The following is a 20000-nucleotide window of genomic DNA, read 5'->3' as shown; positions in this document are numbered from 1 at the left end:
CTGGTGGTAATGGGGTTACCTTGGTAACATGTCAGAGTGGTCATAACTCCCTGTGTGGTGGTAATGGGGTTACCTTGGCAACATGTCAGAGTGGTCATACCTCCCTGTCTGGTGGTAATGGGGTTACCTTGGTAACATGTCAGAGTTGTCATACCTCCCTGTCTGGTGGTAATGGGGTTACCTTGGTAACATGTCAGAGTGGTCATACCTCCCTGTGTGGTGGTAATGGGGTTACCTTGGTAACATGTCAGAGTGGTCATACCTCCCTGTGTGGTGGTAATGGGGTTACCTTGGTAACATGTCAGAGTGGTCATACCTTCCTGTCTGGTGGTAATGGGGTTACCTTGGCAACATGTCAGAGTGGTCATACCTTTGTCGTATCGAGTAAATGCTGGCAATTATTGCTGATAAACAAAGGAGTCCGCTCATACTGAACCTGGATCATAAGGTTTATTCATATCACAAGCTTCCAGCATGAGTTACAGACTTGCAGGGTCTGGAGAGCAGTGTCCTCGAATTCTAATGGCTGCTCTAACCCCCTATGCCCACAGCATATACTTATAAACAATGTGAAAATATGGGTTGCTCCCTCTGCGGTCCAATCACCGGTCTCCCCTGGGGCGTCACCCCACAAATGGCTACTTTTGAACTAAGATAAACAAATTTTTTTGTCCCTCTAGACTAGTCATAATCTTCATACACGACACCTTCCTGTGTGGTGGTAATGGGGTTACCTTGGTAACATGTCAGAGTGGTCATACCTCCCTGTGTGGTGGTAATGGGGTTACCTTGGTAACATGTCAGAGTGGTCATACCTTCCTATGTGGTGGTAATGGGGTTACCTTGGTAACATGTCAGAGTGGTCATACCTTCCTGTGTGGTGGTAATGGGGTTACCTTGGTAACATGTCAGAGTGGTCATACCTTCCTGTCTGGTGGTAATGGGGTTACCTTGGTAACATGTCAGAGTGGTCATACCTTCCTGTCTGGTGGTAATGGGGTTACCTTGGTAACATGTCAGAGTGGTCATACCTCCCTGTGTGGTGGTAATGGGGTTACCTTGGTAACATGTCAGAGTGGTCATACCTTCCTGTGTGGTGGTAATGGGGTTACCTTGGTAACATGTCAGAGTGGTCATACCTCCCTGTGTGGTGGTAATGGGGTTACCTTGGTATCATGTCAGAGTGGTCATACCTCCCTGTGTGGTGGTAATGGGGTTACCTTGGCAACATGTCAGAGTGGTCATACCTTCCTGTCAGGTGGTAATGGGGTTACCTTGGTAACATGTCAGAGTGGTCATACCTTCCTGTCTGGTTGTAATGGGGTTACCTTGGTAACATGTCAGAGTGGTCATACCTTCCTGTCTGGTGGTAATGGGGTTACCTTGGTAACATGTCAGAGTGGTCATACCTTCCTGTCTGGTGGTAATGGGGTTACCTTGGTAACATGTCAGAGTGGTCATACCTCCCTGTGTGGTGGTAATGGGGTTACCTTGGTAACATGTCAGAGTGGTCATACCTTCCTGTCTGGTGGTAATGGGGTTACCTTGGTAACATGTCAGAGTGGTCATACCTTCCTGTGTGGTGGTAATGGGGTTACCTTGGTAACATGTCAGAGTGGTCATACCTCCCTGTCTGGTGGTAATGGGGTTACCTTGGTAACATGTCAGAGTGGTCATACCTTCCTGTCTGGTGGTAATGGGGTTACCTTGGTAACATGTCAGAGTGGTCATACCTTCCTGTCTGGTGGTAATGGGGTTACCTTGGTAACATGTCAGAGTGGTCATACCTTCCTGTGTGGTGGTAATGGGGTTACCTTGGTAACATGTCAGAGTGGTCATACCTCCCTGTCTGGTGGTAATGGGGTTACCTTGGTAACATGTCAGAGTGGTCATACCTTCCTGTCTGGTGGTAATGGGGTTACCTTGGTAACATGTCAGAGTGGTCATACCTCCCTGTGTGGTGGTAATGGGGTTACCTTGGTAACATGTCAGAGTGGTCATACCTTCCTGTCTGGTGGTAATGGGGTTACCTTGGTAACATGTCAGAGTGGTCATACCTTCCTGTCTGGTGGTAATGGGGTTACCTTGGTAACATGTCAAAGTAGTCATACCTTCCTGTGTGGTGGTAATGGGGTTACCTTGGTAACATGTCAGAGTGGTCATACCTTCCTGTGTGGTGGTAATGGGGTTACCTTGGTAACATGTCAGAGTGGTCATACCTTCCTGTGTGGTGGTAATGGGGTTACCTTGGTAACATGTCAGAGTGGTCATACCTCCCTGTGTGGTGGTAATGGGGTTACCTTGGCAACATGTCAGAGTGGTCATACCTTCCTGTCTGGTGGTAATGGGGTTACCTTGGTAACATGTCAGAGTGGTCATACCTTCCTGTCTGGTGGTAATGGGGTTACCTTGGTAACATGTCAGAGTGGTCATACCTCCCTGTCTGGTGGTAATGGGGTTACCTTGGTAACATGTCAGAGTTGTCATACCTCCCTGTCTGGTGGTAATGGGGTTACCTTGGTAACATGCCAGAGTGGTCATACCTTCCTGTCTGGTGGTAATGGGGTTACCTTGGTAACATCTCAGAGTGGTCATACCTCCCTGTCTGGTGGTAATGGGGTTACCTTGGTAACATGTCAGAGTGGTCATACCTCCCTGTCTGGTGGTAATGGGGTTACCTTGGTAACATGTCAGAGTGGTCATACCTTCCTGTGTGGTGGTAATGGGGTTACCTTGGTAACATGTCAGAGTGGTCATACCTTCCTGTCTGGTGGTAATGGGGTTACCTTGGTAACATGTCAGAGTGGTCATACCTCCCTGTGTGGTGGTAATGGGGTTACCTTGGTAACATGTCAGAGTGGTCATACCTCCCTGTGTGGAGTCCCGTATACAACAGGAGTTCCCTGATCCTGGTGCAGAATACACAGGGTTTCTCCCTCCCCATATTGACTGATACCATCCAATCAGCCCCTTGATTACTCACCAGCCTCAATCAGCCCTAATTAGTCCTGGCCAGAGGGCCCGTCGAGACCTGGCATGTCCAGCAGAGGGAGCCATCGCCGCGTGATGTAGACTCCGTCTGTCTCGATGGTGCAGCTGTATACCTTTTTGAGGATCTGAGGACCCATGCCAAATCTTTTCAGTCTCCTGAGGGGGAATAGGCTTTGTCGTGCCCTCTTCACGACTGTCTTGGTGTGTTTGGACCATGATAGTTTGTTGGTGATGTGGACACCAAGGAACTTGAAGCTCTCAACCTGTTCCACTACAGCCCCGTCGATGGGAATTTTTTTTCCTGTAGTCCACAATCATTTCCTTTGTCTTGGAGTTAAGGGTTATGAGTTGAGGGTTAAATGTTAAGGGTTAAGAGTTGAGGGTTGAGGGGTTAAGGATTAAGAGTTGAGGGTTAAAGGTTAAGGGTTAAGAGTTGTGGGTTAAAGGTTAAGGGTTAAGAGATGAGGGTTGAGGGGTTAAGGGTTAAGAATTGAGGGTTAAAGGTTAAGGGTTAAGAGTTGAGGTTTGATGGGTTAAGGGTTAAGAGTTGAGGGTTAAAGGTTAAGGGTTAAGAGTTGAGGGTTAAAGGTTAAGGGTTAAGAGTTGAGGGTTGAGGGGTTAAGAGTTAAGAGTTGAGGGTTGAGGGGTTAAGGGTTAAGAGTTGAGGGTTGAGGGGTTAAGGGTTAAGAGTTGAGGGTTGAGGGGTTAAGGGTTAAGAGTTGAGGGTTGAGGGGTTAAGGGTTAAGAGTTGAGGGTTAAAGGTTAAGGGTTAAGAGTTGAGGGTTGAGGGGTTAATGGTTAAGAGTTGAGGGTTGAGGGGTTAAGGGTTAAGAGTTGAGGGTTGAGGGGTTAAGGGTTAAGAGTTGAGGGTTGAGGGGTTAAGGGCTAAGAGTTGAGGGTTGAGGGGTTAAGGGTTAAGAGTTGAGGGTTAAAGGTTGAGGGTTAAGAGTTGAGGGTTAAAGGTTAAGGGTTAAGAGTTGAGGGTTAAAGGTTAAGGGTTAAGAGTTGAGGGTTGAGGGGTTTAGGGTTAAGAGTTGAGGGTTAAAGGTTGAGGGTTAAGAGTTGAGGGTTAAAGGTTAAGGGTTAAGAGTTGAGGGTTAAAGGTTAAGGGTTAAGAGTTGAGGGTTAAAGGTTAAGGGTTAAGGGTTAAGAGTTGAGGGTTGAGGGGTTAAGAGTTAAGAGTTGAGGGTTAAAGGTTAAGGGTTAAGAGTTGAGGGTTAAAGGTTAAGGGTTAAGAGTTGAGGGTTAAAGGTTAAGGGTTAAGAGTTGAGGGTTAAAGGTTAAGGGTTAAGAGTTGAGGGTTAAAGGTTAAGGGTTAAGAGTTGAGGGTTAAAGGTTAAGGGTTAAGAGTTGAGGGTTAAAGGTTAAGGGTTAAGAGTTGAGGGTTGAGGGATTAAGGGTTAAGAGTTGAGGGTTGAGGGGTTAAGGGTTAAGAGTTGAGGGTTGAGGTTTGAGGGTTAAAGGTTAAGGTTTAAGAGTTGAGGGTTGAGGGGTTAAGGGCTAAGAGTTGAGGGTTGAGGGGTTAAGGGTTAAGAGTTGAGGGTTAAAGGTTGAGGGTTAAGAGTTGAGGGTTAAAGGTTAAGGGTTAAGAGTTGAGGGTTAAAGGTTAAGGGTTAAGAGTTGAGGGTTGAGGGGTTTAGGGTTAAGAGTTGAGGGTTAAAGGTTGAGGGTTAAGAGTTGAGGGTTAAAGGTTAAGGGTTAAGAGTTGAGGGTTAAAGGTTAAGGGTTAAGAGTTGAGGGTTGAGGGGTTAAGGGTTAAGAGTTGAGGGTTGAGGGGTTAAGGGTTAAGAGTTGAGGGTTGAGGGGTTAAGGGTTAAGAGTTGAGGGTTGAGGGGTTAAGGGTTAAGAGTTGAGGGTTAAAGGTTAAGGGTTAAGAGTTGAGGGTTGAGGGGTTAATGGTTAAGAGTTGAGGGTTGAGGGGTTAAGGGTTAAGAGTTGAGGGTTGAGGGGTTAAGGGTTAAGAGTTGAGGGTTGAGGGGTTAAGGGCTAAGAGTTGAGGGTTGAGGGGTTAAGGGTTAAGAGTTGAGGGTTAAAGGTTGAGGGTTAAGAGTTGAGGGTTAAAGGTTAAGGGTTAAGAGTTGAGGGTTAAAGGTTAAGGGTTAAGAGTTGAGGGTTGAGGGGTTTAGGGTTAAGAGTTGAGGGTTAAAGGTTGAGGGTTAAGAGTTGAGGGTTAAAGGTTAAGGGTTAAGAGTTGAGGGTTAAAGGTTAAGGGTTAAGAGTTGAGGGTTAAAGGTTAAGGGTTAAGAGTTGAGGGTTAAAGGTTAAGGGTTAAGAGTTGAGGGTTAAAGGTTAAGGGTTAAGAGTTGAGGGTTAAAGGTTAAGGGTTAAGAGTTGAGGGTTAAAGGTTAAGGGTTAAGAGTTGAGGGTTGAGGGATTAAGGGTTAAGAGTTGAGGGTTGAGGGGTTAAGGGTTAAGAGTTGAGGGTTGAGGTTTGAGGGTTAAAGGTTAAGGGTTAAGAGTTGAGGGTTGAGGGGTTAAGGGCTAAGAGTTGAGGGTTGAGGGGTTAAGGGTTAAGAGTTGAGGGTTAAAGGTTGAGGGTTAAGAGTTGAGGGTTAAAGGTTAAGGGTTAAGAGTTGAGGGTTAAAGGTTAAGGGTTAAGAGTTGAGGGTTGAGGGGTTTAGGGTTAAGAGTTGAGGGTTAAAGGTTGAGGGTTAAGAGTTGAGGGTTAAAGGTTAAGGGTTAAGAGTTGAGGGTTAAAGGTTAAGGGTCAAGAGTTGAGGGTTAAAGGTTAAGGGTTAAGAGTTGAGGGTTAAAGGTTAAGGGTTAAGAGTTGAGGGTTGAGGGGTTAAGGGTTAAGAGTTGAGGGTTGAGGGGTTAAGGGTTAAGAGTTGAGGGTTAAAGGTTAAGGGTTAAGAGTTGAGGGTTAAAGGTTAAGGGTTAAGAGTTGAGGGTTAAAGGTTAAGGGTTAAGAGTTGAGGGTTAAAGGTTAAGGGTTAAGAGTTGAGGGTTAAAGGTTAAGGGTTAAGAGTTGAGGGTTGAGGGATTAAGGGTTAAGAGTTGAGGGTTGAGGGGTTAAGGGTTAAGAGTTGAGGGTTGAGGTTTGAGGGTTAAAGGTTAAGGGTTAAGAGTTGAGGGTTGAGGGGTTAAGGGTTAAGAGTTGAGGGTTGAGGGGTTAAGGGTTAAGAGTTGAGGGTTAAAGGTTAAGGGTTAAGAGTTGAGGGTTAAAGGTTAAGGGTTAAGGGTTGAGGGGTTAAGGGTTAAGAGTTGAGGGTTAAAGGTTAAGTGTTAAGAGTTGAGGGTTAAAGGTTAAGGGTTAAGAGTTGAGGGTTAAAGGTTAAGGGTTAAGAGTTGAGGGTTAAAGGTTAGGCATTGAGGGTTAAAGGTTAAGGGTTACGAGTTGAGGGTTAAAGGTTAAGGGTTAAGAGTTGAGGGTTGAGGGGTTAAGGGTTAAGAGTTGAGGGTTAAAGGTTAAGGGTTAAGAGTTGAGGGTTTAGGGGTTAAGGGTTAAGAGTTGAGGGTTAAAGGTTAAGGGTTAAGAGTTGAGGGTTGAGGGTTTAAGGGTTAAGAGTTGAGGGTTAAAGGTTAAGGGGTAAGAGTTGAGGGTTGAGGGGTTAAGGGTTAAGAGTTGAGGGTTAAAGGTTAAGGGTTAAGAGTTGAGGTTTGATGGGTTAAGGGTTAAGAGTTGAGGGTTAAAGGTTAAGGGTTAAGAGTTGAGGGTTAAAGGTTAAGGGTTAAGAGTTGAGGGTTAAAGGTTGAGGGTTAAGAGTTGAGGGTTGAGGGGTTAAGGGTTAAGAGTTGAGGGTTGAGGGGTTAAGGGTTACGAGTTGAGGGTTAAAGGTTAAGGGTTAAGAGTTGAGGGTTGAGGGGTTAAGGGTTAAGAGTTGAGGGTTGAGGGGTTAAGGGTTAAGAGTTGAGGGTTGAGGGTTGAGGGGTTAAGGGTTAAGAGTTGAGGGTTGAGGGGTTAAGGGTTAAGAGTTGAGGGTTGATGGGTTAAGGGTTAAGAGTTGAGGGTTAAAGGTTGAGGGTTAAGAGTTGAGGGCTAAAGGTTAAGGGTTAAGAGTTGAGGGTTAAAGGTTAAGGGTTAAGAGTTGAGGGTTGAGGGGTTAAGGGTTAAGAGTTGAGGGTTAAAGGTTGAGGGTTAAGAGTTGAGGGTTAAAGGTTAAGGGTTAAGAGTTGAGGGTTAAAGGTTAAGGGTTAAGAGTTGAGGGTTAAAGGTTAAGGGTTAAGAGTTGAGGGTTGAGGGGTTAAGGGTTAAGAGTTGAGGGTTGAGGGGTTAAGAGTTAAGAGTTGAGGGTTAAAGGTTAAGGGTTAAGAGTTGAGGGTTAAAGGTTAAGGGTTAAGAGTTGAGGGTTAAAGGTTAAGGGTTAAGAGTTGAGGGTTAAAGGTTAAGGGTTAAGAGTTGAGGGTTGAGGGATTAAGGGTTAAGAGTTGAGGGTTGAGGGGTTAAGGGTTAAGAGTTGAGGGTTGAGGGTTGAGGGTTAAAGGTTAAGGGTTAAGAGTTGAGGGTTGAGGGGTTAAGGGTTAAGAGTTGAGGGTTAAAGGTTAAGGGTTAAGAGTTGAGGGTTAAAGGTTAAGGGTTAAGAGTTGAGGGATGAGGGGTTAAGGGTTAAGAGTTGAGGGTTAAAGGTTAAGGGTTAAGAGTTGAGGGTTGAGGGGTTAAGGGTTAAGAGTTGAGGGTTAAAGGTTAAGTGTTAAGAGTTGAGGGTTAAAGGTTAAGGGTTAAGAGTTGAGGGTTAAAGGTTAAGGGTTAAGAGTTGAGGGTTGAGGGGTTAAGGGTTAAGAGTTGAGGGTTAAAGGTTAATGGTTAAGAGTTGAGGGTTAAAGGTTAAGGGTTAAGAGTTGAGGGTTAAAGGTTAGGCATTGAGGGTATGTTGTGACTTCTGTCATTTATTTGACTATAGTTTATATGGTCTAAACCCGTTGTCATCTTGTCTCTGTCTGTCCAGCGATCTATCTGGCGAAGAAGAACATCAGGAAACAGGGAGAGTTGGTGGACTATGAGAAGGTGACTATTCTAACCCTAACCTACTAACCAAACCTTTACTAACCCTTTCCTAACCCTTTAGTAAACATTTACTAACCCTTTACTAACCCTTTAGTAAACCTTTACTAACCCTTTACTAACCCTTTACTAACCCTTTAGGAAACCTTTACTAACCCTTTAGTAACCCTTTACTAACCCTTTACTAAACCTTTACTAACCCTTTACTAACCCTTTACTAACCCTATAGTAACCCTTTACTAACCCTTTACTAACCCTTTAGTAAACCGTTAATATCTCCACTATCTGTCTCTCCATCAGTAGGATCACTAACCCTCCTCTCTTCCTCCTCCTGTCCTCTTCAGGAGAACTACAGCATCCTGCACAAGAGGATTAACCACACCTGGGACTTTGTAGTGATGCAGGCTAGGGAACAGCTCAGGTAACTACACACACACATATACATAGAGGATTAACCACACCTGGGACTTTGTAGTGATGCAGGCTAGGGAACAGCTCAGGTAACTACACACACACATATACATAGAGGATTAACCACACCTGGGACTTTGTAGTGATGCAGGCTAGGGAACAGCTCAGGTAACTACACACACACACACACACACACACACACACACATATACATATAGACACACATTCACACATACACACGTACACCACATACACACACACACACACACACACACAGACACACACACACATACACACACATACACAAACATACACACACATACATACACACACATACACACATACACATTCCACACACACACACACATGCACACTTACACACACACATACACACACAAACATACACACATATCACACTCACCTCTCTAAACCCTGTGCTATATGTCTGTGTTTGTTTGTGTCTCTGTGTGTGTGTGTGTGTGTGTGTGTGTGTGTGTGTGTGTGTGTGTGTGTGTGTGTGTGTGTGTGTGTGTGTGTGTGTGTGTGTGTGTGTGTGCAGAGCCTCTAAGCAGAGAAAGAAGTCTGACCGTATTGTTCTGGAGTGTCAGGAACAAGCCTACTGGCTGATCAACAAACCATGTGTAAATATACAACTATACTACTACTAGCCTACTATACATTTACATTTACATTTTAGTCATTTAGCAGACGCTCTTATCCAGAGCGACTTACAGGAGCAATTAGGGTTAATGGCACAGGCAGGGAGGCCAGCCAACAGCGAGTTGCAGTAGTCCAGACGGGAGATGACAAGTGCCTGGATTAGGACCTGTGCCGCTTCCTGTGTAAGGCAGGGTCGTACTCTCCGGATGTTGTAGAGCATGAACCTGCAGGAGCGGGTCACCGCCTTGATGTTGGCGGAGAACGACAGGGTGTTGTCCAGGGTCACGCCTAGGCTCTTCGCACTCTGGGAGGAGGACACAGCGGAGTTGTCAACCGTGATGGCGAGATCATGGAACGGGCAGTCCTTCCCGGGAGGAAGAGCAGCTCCGTCTTGCCAGGGTTCAGCTTGAGGTGGTGATCCGTCATCCATACTGATATGTCTGCCAGACATGCAGAGATGCGATTCGCCACCTGGTTATCAGAAGGGGGAAAGGAGAAGATTAGTTGTGTATCGTCAGCGTAGCAATAATAGGGAGAGGCCATGTGAGGATATGACAGAGCCAAGTGACTTGGTGTATAGGGAGAAAAGGAGAGGGCCTAGAACTGAGCCCTGGGGGACACCAGTGGTGAGAGCACGTGGTGCGGAGACAGCTTCTCGCCACGCCACTTGGTAGGAGCGACCGGTCAGGTAGGACGCAATCCAGGAGTGAGCCGCGCCGGAGATGCCCAGCTCGGAGAGGGTGGAGAGGAGGATCTGATGGTTCACAGTATCAAAGGCAGCAGACAGGTCTAGAAGGACAAGAGCAGAGGAGAGAGAGTTAGCTTTAGCAGTGCGGAGAGCCTCCGTGACACAGAGAAGAGCAGTCTCAGTTGAATGACCAGTCCTGAAACCTGACTGGTTTGGATCAAGAAGGTCATTCTGAGAGAGATAGCAAGAGAGTTGGCTAAAGACGGCACGCTCAATAGTTTTGGAAAGAAAAGAAAGAAGGGATACTGGTCTGTAGTTGTTGACATCAGTGGGGTCGAGTGTTGGTTTTTTGAGAAGGGGAGCAACTCTCGCTCTCTTGAAGACGGAAGGGACATGGCCAGCGGTCAAGGATGAGTTGATCAGCGAGGTGAGGTAGGGGAGAAGGTCACCGGAGATGGTCTGGAGAAGAGAGGAGGGGATGGGGTCAAGCGGGCAGGTTGTTGGGCGGCCTGCAGTCACAAGTCGCAGGATTTTATCTGGAGAGAGAGGGGAGAAAGAAGTCAAAGCATAGGGTAGGGCAGTGTGAGTAGGACCAGCAGTGTCATTAGACTTAACAAACGAGGATCGAATGTCGTCAACCTTCTTTTCAAAGTGGTTGACGAAGTCATCCACAGAGAGAGAGGGGGTTGGAGGATTCAGCAGGGAGGAAAATGTGGCAAAGAGCTTCCTAGGGTTAGAGGCAGATGCTTGGAATTTAGAGTGGTAGAAAGTGGCCTTAGCAGCAGAAACAGATGAAGAAAATGTAGAGAGGAGGGAGTGAAAAGATGCCAGGTCGGCAGGGAGTTTAGTTTTCTTCCATTTCCGCTCCGCTGCCCGGAGCTCTGTTCTGTGAGCTCGCAATGAGTCATCAAGCCACGGAGCTGGAGGGGAGGACCGAGCCGGCCGGGAGGATAGGGGACACAGAGAGTCAAAGGATGCAGAAAGGGAGGAGAGGAGGGTTGAGGAGGCAGAATCAGGAGATTCGAGGGAGAAGGATTGAGCAGAGGGAAGAGATGATAGGATGGAAGAGGAGAGAGTAGTGGGAGAGAGAGAGCGAAGGTTGCGGCGGCGCATTACCATCTGTGTAGGGGCAGAGTGAGTAGTGTGGGAGGAGAGCGAGAGAGAAAAGGAAACAAAGTAGTGGTCGGAGACATGGAGGGGAGTTGCAGTGAGATTAGTAGAAGAGCAGCATCTAGTAAAGATGAGGTCAAGCGTATTGCCTGCCTTGTGAGTAGGGGGACGGTGAGAGGGTGAGGTCAAAAGAGGAGAGGAGTGGAAAGAAGGAGGCAGAGAGAAATGAGTCAAATGTGGACATAGGGAGGTTGAAATCCCCCAAAACTGTGAGGGGTGAGCCATCCTCAGGAAAGGAACTTATCAAGGCGTCAAGCTCGTTGATGAACTCTCCAAGGGAACCTGGAGGGCGATAGATGACAAGGATATTAAGCTTAAATGGGCTAGTGACTGTGACAGCATGGAATTCAAATGAGGAGATAGACAGATGGGTTAGGGGAAAAATTGAGAATGTCCACTTGGGAGAGATGAGGATTCCTGTGCCACCACCCCTCTGACCAGATGCTCTCGGGGTATGCGAGAACACATGGTCAGACGAGGAGAGAGCAGTAGGAGTAGCAGTGTTTTCAGTGGTAATCCATGTTTCCGTCAGCGCCAGGAAGTCGAGGGACTGGAGATTAGCATAGGCTGGGATGAAGTCAGCTTTGTTGGCAGCAGAACGGCAGTTCCAGAGGCTGCCTGAGACCTGGAACTCCAGGTGTGGGGTGCGTGCAGGGACCACCAGGTTAGAGAGGCAGCAGCCACGCGGTGTGGGGCGTTTGTGTAGCCTGTGCAGAGAGGAGAGAACAGGGATAGGCAGAGGCATAGTTGACAGGCTGTAGCAAATGGCTACAATAATGCAGAGGAGATCGGAATGAAATGAACTAAACATCTGGGAGAGTAGAGAGCAGGGCCTCCCTCACCAAAAACTTCTACCTCAGAAACTATAATTGTTTCACTGAACCACCCGAACAAAAACTCTACCAACTTCCACCTTTAGAAATCAGAATTGTTGTGAACCACAGCGGTTCAATGTTTAAAGGAATAGACTCAACCCACTTTATTCAGCTAGCTAACTATGACACCATAGCTAACTAGCATGCTAGCATCCAAAAACACACAGTTTAGCACCAACACTTGGTCACAACAAACCACCAATAGTGTGTTAACACACTAAGCAGATAATTCGTGTCCGTGTCTGTTGGCTAGCTAGCAATGGCCACTGTGTTGACCTTGTTTGAAGAACGGCTAGCTAGCTAGCTTCGTGCTACCCCCGGCACCGCCGAAAAACAATGCCAACCCACAGTAACTACCCACAACAGCCCACGATGCCTAGCTATGACGCCATAGCTAACTAGCATGCTAGCATCCAATAACACACAGTTTAGCACCAATACTTGGTTACAACAAACTACCAAGAGTGTGTTAACACACTAAACAGATAATTCATGTCCGTGTCTAGTTCCTTTCGTAACGCAGCAAAAAATTAAACGTTGGCTAGCTAGCACATTAACATTGGAAACAACTCTCCACCGTTGCACTAAACAGATAATTACCAATAAACGTTACCAGTAGCTACCCGCTAGCTAGCTAGCATACCAAGAGTGTGTTAACACACTAAACAGATAATTCATGTCCGTGTCTAGTTCCTTTCATAACGCAGCAAAAAATTAAACGTTGGCTAGCTAGCACATTAGCTAGCACATTAACATTGGAAACCACTCTCCACCATTGCACTAAACAGATAATTACCAATAAACGTTACCAGTAGCTACCCGCTAGCTAGCTAGCCTCGTGCTTCGCCGGGCTCCGCCGTAACAATACTTAAACAATAAGTAAACAATACTTACCTACAATAATTGCCTACGGAAACCTACAATAACTACCTAAATAACTACCTAAATAAACGACCTACCTACGATCTAAATACATGGTTTAAGCTTTACTCAACACCATATGAGAAGCCAAGCTTACCTCCTGCTAGAGAAAACACATCAGAGACACACACACACTCACACTCACACCAACACCACACACCACACTCCTCTATTGTCAATCTAAACACTCTGACATCAATGAAATTGCGATCAAAACCGTAGCACTATCGTTCTTTTAAAACACCTCGCTGTGATGATCATTTTGAAGAATTTTTTTTTTTACTATACTATACTATACTACAACTACTAATACTACTACTAGCCTACTATACTACAACTACTAATATTACTACTAGCCTACTATACTACTACTATACTACTACTAGCCTACTATACTACAACTACTAATATTACTACTAGCCTACTATACTACTACAACTACTAATATTACTACTATACTACTACTAGCCTACTATACTACTACTATACTACTACTAGCCTACTATACTACAACTACTAATATTACTACTAGCCTACTATACTACAACTACTAATATTACTACTATACTACTACTAGCCTACTATACTACAACTACTAATATTACTACTAGCCTACTATACTACTACAACTACTAATATTACTACTATACTACTACTATCCTACTCTACTACTACTATACTACTACTAGCCTACTATACTACAACTACTAATATTACTACTAGCCTACTATACTACAACTACTAATATTACTACTATACTACTACTAGCCTACTATACTACTACTACTAATATTACTACTAGCCTACTATACTACTACAACTACTAATATTACTACTAGCCTACTATACTACTACTATACTACTACTAGCCTACTATACTACAACTACTAATATTACTACTAACCTACTATACTACTACTACTAATATTACTACTAACCTACTATACTACAACTACTAATATTACTACTAGCCTACTATACTACTACAACTACTACTATTACTACTAGCCTACTATACTACTACTAGCCTACTATACTATAACTACTAATATTACTACTAGCCTACTATACTACTACTATACTACTACTAGCCTACTATACTACTACTACTAATATTACTACTAGCCTACTATACTACTACTAATATTACTACTAGCCTACTATACTACTACTACTAATATTACTACTAGCCTACTATACTACAACTACTAATATTACTATTAGCCTACTATACTACTACTATACTACTACTAGCCTACTATACTACTACTACTAATATTACTACTAGCCTACTATACTACAACTACTAATATTACTACTAGCCTACTATACTACTACTATACTACTACTAGCCTACTATACTACTACTACTAATATTACTACTAGCCTACTATACTACTACTACTAATATTACTACTAGCCTACTATACTACTACTACTAATATTACTACTAGCCTACTATACTACTACTAATATTACTACTAGCCTACTATACTACTACTACTAATATTACTACTAGCCTACTATACTACAACTGCTAATATTACTACTAGCCTACTATACTACAACTACTAATATTACTACTAGCCTACTATACTACAACTACTAATATTACTACTAGCCTACTATACTACAACTACTAATAGTACTACTAGCCTACTATACTACAACTACTAATATTACTACTAGCCTACTATACTACAACTACTAATATTACTACTAGCCTACTATACTACAACTACTAATATTACTACTAGCCTACTATACTACAACTACTAATATTACTACTAGCCTACTATACTACTACTACTAATATTACTACTAGCCTACTATACTACAACTACTAATATTACTACTAGCCTACTATACTACAACTACTAATAGTACTACTAGCCTACTACTACAACTAATATTACTACTAGCCTACTACACTACTACATATTACTACTAGCCTACTATACTACTACTACTAATATTACTACTAGCCTACTATACTACCACAACTACTACTATTACTACTAGCCTACTATACTACAACTACTAATATTACTACTAGCCTACTATACCAACTACTAAATTACTACTAGCCTACTATACTACAACTACTAATATTACTACTAGCCTACTATACTACAACTACTAATATTACTACTAGCCTACTATACTACAACTACTAATATTACTACTAGCCTACTATACTACAACTACTAATATTACTACTAGCCTACTATACTACTACTACTAATATTACTACTAGCCTACTATACTACTACTACTAATATTACTACTAGCCTACTATACTACTACAACTACTACTATTACTACTAGCCTACTATACTACTACTAGCCTACAAACTACTAATATTACTACTAGCCTACTATACTACTACTATACTACTACTAGCCTACTATACTACTACTACTAATATTACTACTAGCCTACTATACTACTACTAATATTACTACTAGCCTACTATACTACTACTACTAATATTACTACTAGCCTACTATACTACAACTACTAATATTACTACTAGCCTACTATACTACCACTAGCCTACTATACTACAACTACTAATATTACTACTAGCCTACTATACTACAACTACTAATATTACTACTAGCCTACTATACTACAACTACTAATATTACTACTAGCCTACTATACTACAACTACTACTATACTACAACTACTAATATTACCCAGACCAGATCAGTCTAACCCAGACCCAGACCAGATCAGTCTAACCCAGACCAGATCAATCTAACCCAGACCAGATCAATCTAACCCAGACCCAGACCAGATTAGTCTAACCCAGACCAGATTAGTCTAACCCAGACCCAGTCCAGATCAGTCTAACCCAGACCAGATCAATCTAACCCAGACCAGATCAATCTAACCCAGACCCAGACCAGATCAGTCTAACAGACCCAGACCAGATCAGTCTAACCCAGACCCAGTCCAGATCAGTCTAACAGACCCAGACCAGATCAGTCTAATCCAGACCCAGACCAGATCGGTCTAACCCAGACCAGATCAATCTAACCCAGACCAGATCAATCTAACCCAGACCCAGACCAGATTAGTCTAACCCAGACCAGATTAGTCTAACCCAGACCCAGTCCAGATCAGTCTAACCCAGACCAGATCAATCTAACCCAGACCAGATCAATCTAACCCAGACCCAGACCAGATCGGTCTAACCTAGACCCAGACCAGATCAGTCTAACCCAGACCCAGACCAGATCAGTCTAACAGACCCAGACCAGATCAGTCTAACCCAGACCCAGACCAGATCAGTCTAACCCAGTCCAGTTTTACTGTCTCAGACACAAAATATTAAGATGTAATCTGTTAAAAGCTTCAGATGGAAAATAGATATAAGGGTAGAGAGGGAGGGGGGAGGAGAGGGGGGAGGAGAAAGAGAGGTGAGAGAGAGGTGAGAGGAGGAGAGAGAGGAGGGGAGGGGAGGAGAGAGGGCGAGAGGGAGAGGAGGAGAGAGGAGGAGAGACAGTGGAGGGGAGGAGAGAGAGAGGTGAGGGGAGGAGAGGAGGAGAGACAGTTGAGGGGAGGAGAGAGAGGTGAGGGGAGGAGAGACAGTGGAGGGGAGGAGAGAGAGAGGAGGGGAGGAGAGACAGTGGAGGGGAGGAGAGAGAGAGGTGAGAGGAGGAGAGACAGTGGAGGGGAGGAGAGACAGTGGAGGGGAGGAGAGAGAGAGGTGAGAGGAGGAGAGACAGTGGAGGGGAGGAGAGAGAGAGGAGGGGAGGAGAGACAGTGGAGGGGAGGAGAGAGAGAGGAGGGGAGGAGATAGAGAGGTGAGATGGGGAGAGACAGTGGAGGGGAGGAGAGAGAGAGGTGAGGGGAGGAGAGAGAGAGGTGAGAGGAGGAGATACAGTGAAGGGGAGGAGAGAGAGAGGTGAAGGGAGGAGAGACAGTGGAGGGGAGGAGAGAGAGAGGTGAGGGGAGGAGAGAGAGTGGAGGGGAGGGGAGGATAGACAGTGGAGGGGAGGAGAGAGAGAGGTGAGGGGAGGAGAGAGAGAGGAAGGGAGGGGAGAGAGGTGAGGGAGGAGAGACAGTGGAGGGGAGGAGAGAGAGAGGTGAGGGGAGGAGAGACAGTGGAGGGGAGGAGAGAGAGAGGTGAGAGGAGGAGAGACAGTGGAGGGGAGGAGAGACAGTGGAGGGGAGGAGAGAGAGAGGAGGGGAGGAGAGAGAGAGGAGGGGAGGAGAGAGAGAGGTGAGAGGAGGAGAGAGTGGAGGGGAGGAGAGAGAGAGGTGAGGGGAGGAGAGAGAGTGGAGGGGAGGAGAGACAGTGGAGGGGAGGAGAGAGAGAGGTGAGGGGAGGAGAGAGAGAGGATGGGAGGGGAGAGAGGTGAGGGGAGGAGAGACAGTGGAGGGGGAGGAGAGAGAGAGGAGGGGAGGAGAGACAGTGGAGGGGAGGAGAGACAGTGGAGAGGAGGAGAGAGAGAGGTGAGGGGAGGAGATACAGTGGAGGGGAGGAGAGAGAGAGGTGAGAGGAGGAGATACAGTGGAGGGGAGGAGAGAGAGAGGTGAGGGGAGGAGAGACAGTGGAGGGGAGGAGAGAGAGAGGTGAGAGGAGGTGAGACAGTGGAGGGGAGGAGAGAGAGAGGAGGGGAGGAGAGACAGTGGAGGGGAGGAGAGAGAGAGGAGGGGAGGAGAGAGAGAGGTGAGAGGAGGAGAGACAGTGGAGGGGAGGAGAGAGAGAGGTGAGAGGAGGAGAGACAGTGGAGGGGAGGAGAGACAGTGGAGGGGAGGAGAGACAGTGGAGGGGAGGAGAGACAGTGGAGGGGAGGAGAGAGAGAGGTGAGAGGAGGAGAGAGTGGAGGGGAGGAGAGAGAGAGGTGAGGGGAGGAGAGACAGTGGAGGGGAGGAGATACAGTGGAGGGGAGGAGAGAGAGAGGTGAGAGGAGGAGAGACAGTGGAGGGGAGGAGAGACAGTGGAGGGGAGGAGAGAGAGGAGGGGAGGAGAGACAGTGGAGGGAGGAGAGACAGTGGAGGGGAGGAGAGACAGTGGAGGGGAGGAGAGAGAGAGGTGAGGGAGGAGAGACAGTGGAGGGGAGGAGAGACAGTGGAGGGGAGGAGAGAGAGAGGAGGGGAGGAGAGACAGTGGAGGGAGGAGAGACAGTGGAGGGAGGAGAGAGAGAGGAGGGAGGAGAGACAGTGGAGGGAGAGAGAGAGAGGGGAGGAGAGAGAGAGAGAGGAGGAGAGACAGGGAGGGGAGGAGAGAGAGAGGGAGGGAGGAGAGACAGTGGAGGGAGGAGAGAGAGAGGTGAGGGAGGAGAGACAGTGGAGGGGAGGAGGAGAGAGAGGAGGGAGGAGAGAGAGGGAGGGGAGGAGAGAGAGAGAGTGAGAGGAGGAGAGAGAGTGGAGGGGAGGAGAGAGAGAGGTGAGGGGAGGAGAGAGAGAGGAGGGGAGGAGAGCGAGATGAGAGGAGGAGAGACAGTGGAGGGGAGGAGAGAGAGAGGAGGGGAGGAGAGACAGTGGAGGGGAGGAGAGAGAGGTGAGAGGAGGAGAGAGAGAGGTGGGGAGGAGAGAGAGAGGTGAGGGGAGGAGAGAGAGAGGAGGGGAGGAGAGAGAGAGGTGAGAGGAGGAGAGACAGTGGAGGGGAGGAGAGACAGTGGAGGGGAGGAGAGACAGTGGAGGGGAGGAGAGAGAGGTGAGAGGAGGAGAGAGAGAGGTGAGGGGAGGAGAGAGAGGTGAGGGGAAGAGGAGAGAGAGAGGTGAGAGGAGGAGAGACAGTGGAGGGGAGGAGAGACAGTGGAGGGGAGGAGAGACAGTGGAGGGGAGGAGAGAGAGAGGTGAGAGGAGGAGAGAGAGAGGTGAGAGGAGGAGAGACAGTGGAGGGGAGGAGAGAGAGAAGTGAGAGGGAGAGGAGGAGAGACAGTGGAGGGGAGGAGAGAGAGAGGTGAGAGGGAGAGGAGGAGAGACAGTGGAGGGGAGGAGAGAGAGAGGTGAGAGGAGGAGAGACAGTGGAGGGGAGGAGAGAGAGAGGAGGGGAGGAGAGAGTGGAGGGGAGGAGAGAGAGAGGTGAGAGGAGGAGAGAGAGTGGAGGGGAGGAGAGAGAGAGGTGAGGGGAGGAGAGAGAGAGGAGGGGAGGAGAGCGAGATGAGAGGAGGAGAGACAGTGGAGGGGAGGAGAGAGAGAGGAGGGGAGGAGAGACAGTGGAGGGGAGGAGAGCGAGATGAGAGGAGGAGAGACAGTGGAGGGGAGGAGAGAGAGAGGTGAGGGGAGGAGAGACAGTGGAGGGGAGGAGAGAGAGAAGTGAGAGGGAGAGGAGGAGAGACAGTGAGGGGGAGGAGAGAGAGAGGTGAGAGGAGGAGAGACAGTGGAGGGGAGGAGAGAGAGAGGAGGGGAGGAGAGAGTGGAGGGGAGGAGAGAGAGAGGTGAGAGGAGGAGAGAGAGAGGAGGGGAGGAGAGAGAGAGGGAGGGGAGGAGAGAGAGAGGAGGGGAGGAGAGAGAGATGAGAGGGAGGAGAGAGAGTGGAGGGAGGAGAGAGAGAGGAGGGGAGGAGAGACAGTGGAGGGGAGGAGAGAGAGAGGTGAGAGGAGGAGAGACAGTGGAGGGGAGGAGAGAGAGAGGAGGGGAGGAGAGACAGTGGAGGGGAGGGGAGACAGTGGAGGGGAGGAGAGACAGTGGAGGGGAGGAGAGACAGTGGAGGGGAGGAGAGAGAGGTGAGAGGAGGAGAGAGAGAGGTGGGGAGGAGAGAGAGAGGTGAGGGGAGGAGAGCGAGGAGGGGAGGAGAGAGAGAGTGGAGGGGAGGAGAGACAGTGGAGGGGAGGAGAGACAGTGGAGGGGAGGAGAGACAGTGGAGGGGAGGAGAGAGAGGTGAGAGGAGGAGAGACAGTGGAGGGGAGGAGAGAGAGAGGTGAGGGGAGGAGAGACAGTGGAGGGAGGGGAGACAGTGGAGGGGAGGAGAGAGAGAGGAGGGGAGGAGAGAGAGAGGAGGGGAGGAGAGAGAGAGGAGGGGAGGAGAGACAGTGGAGGGGAGGAGAGAGAGAGGAGGGGAGGAGAGAGAGAGGAGGGGAGGGGAGACAGTGGAGGGGAGGAGAGAGAGGTGAGAGGAGGAGAGACAGTGGAGGGGAGGAGAGAGAGAGGTGAGAGGAGGAGAGACAGTGGAGGGGAGGGGAGACAGTGGGGAGGAGAGAGAGAGGAGGGGAGGAGAGAGAGGAGGGGAGGAGAGAGAGAGGAGGGGACAGTAAGGTGGAGGGGAGGAGAGAGAGAGGTGAGAGGAGGAGAGACAGTGGAGGGGAGGAGAGAGAGAGGAGGGGAGGGTGCACTCTCTCTTCTGTTCCTTCATTCTCCTGAATTAAAGAGGAGGAGTGG

At 47.4% G+C, this 20000-nt stretch overlaps 1 protein-coding gene across 1 annotated transcript in view; it reads left to right on the top strand.

Annotated features, from left to right (window-relative positions):
* The window catches only part of LOC121561185 (regulator of G-protein signaling 11-like), a gene marked incomplete at its 3' end in the record, with an annotated part of 77655 nt that overhangs the window by 46564 nt on the left and 11091 nt on the right, over positions 1-20000 (top strand). Inside the window, exons 6-8 of the mRNA XM_045218677.1 lie at positions 7878-7936; positions 8278-8354; positions 8904-8985. Coding sequence (XP_045074612.1) covers positions 7878-7936; positions 8278-8354; positions 8904-8985 — 218 coding nt within the window. The remainder of the gene's footprint in view (positions 1-7877; positions 7937-8277; positions 8355-8903; positions 8986-20000) is intronic.

Source organism: Coregonus clupeaformis, unplaced genomic scaffold, assembly GCF_020615455.1.
Source record: "Coregonus clupeaformis isolate EN_2021a unplaced genomic scaffold, ASM2061545v1 scaf1720, whole genome shotgun sequence".
NCBI classification, from domain to species: Eukaryota; Metazoa; Chordata; class Actinopteri; order Salmoniformes; family Salmonidae; genus Coregonus; species Coregonus clupeaformis.
Note: the sequence above shows the minus strand (reverse complement) of the source record. Positions and strands in the feature narration are given on the sequence as shown.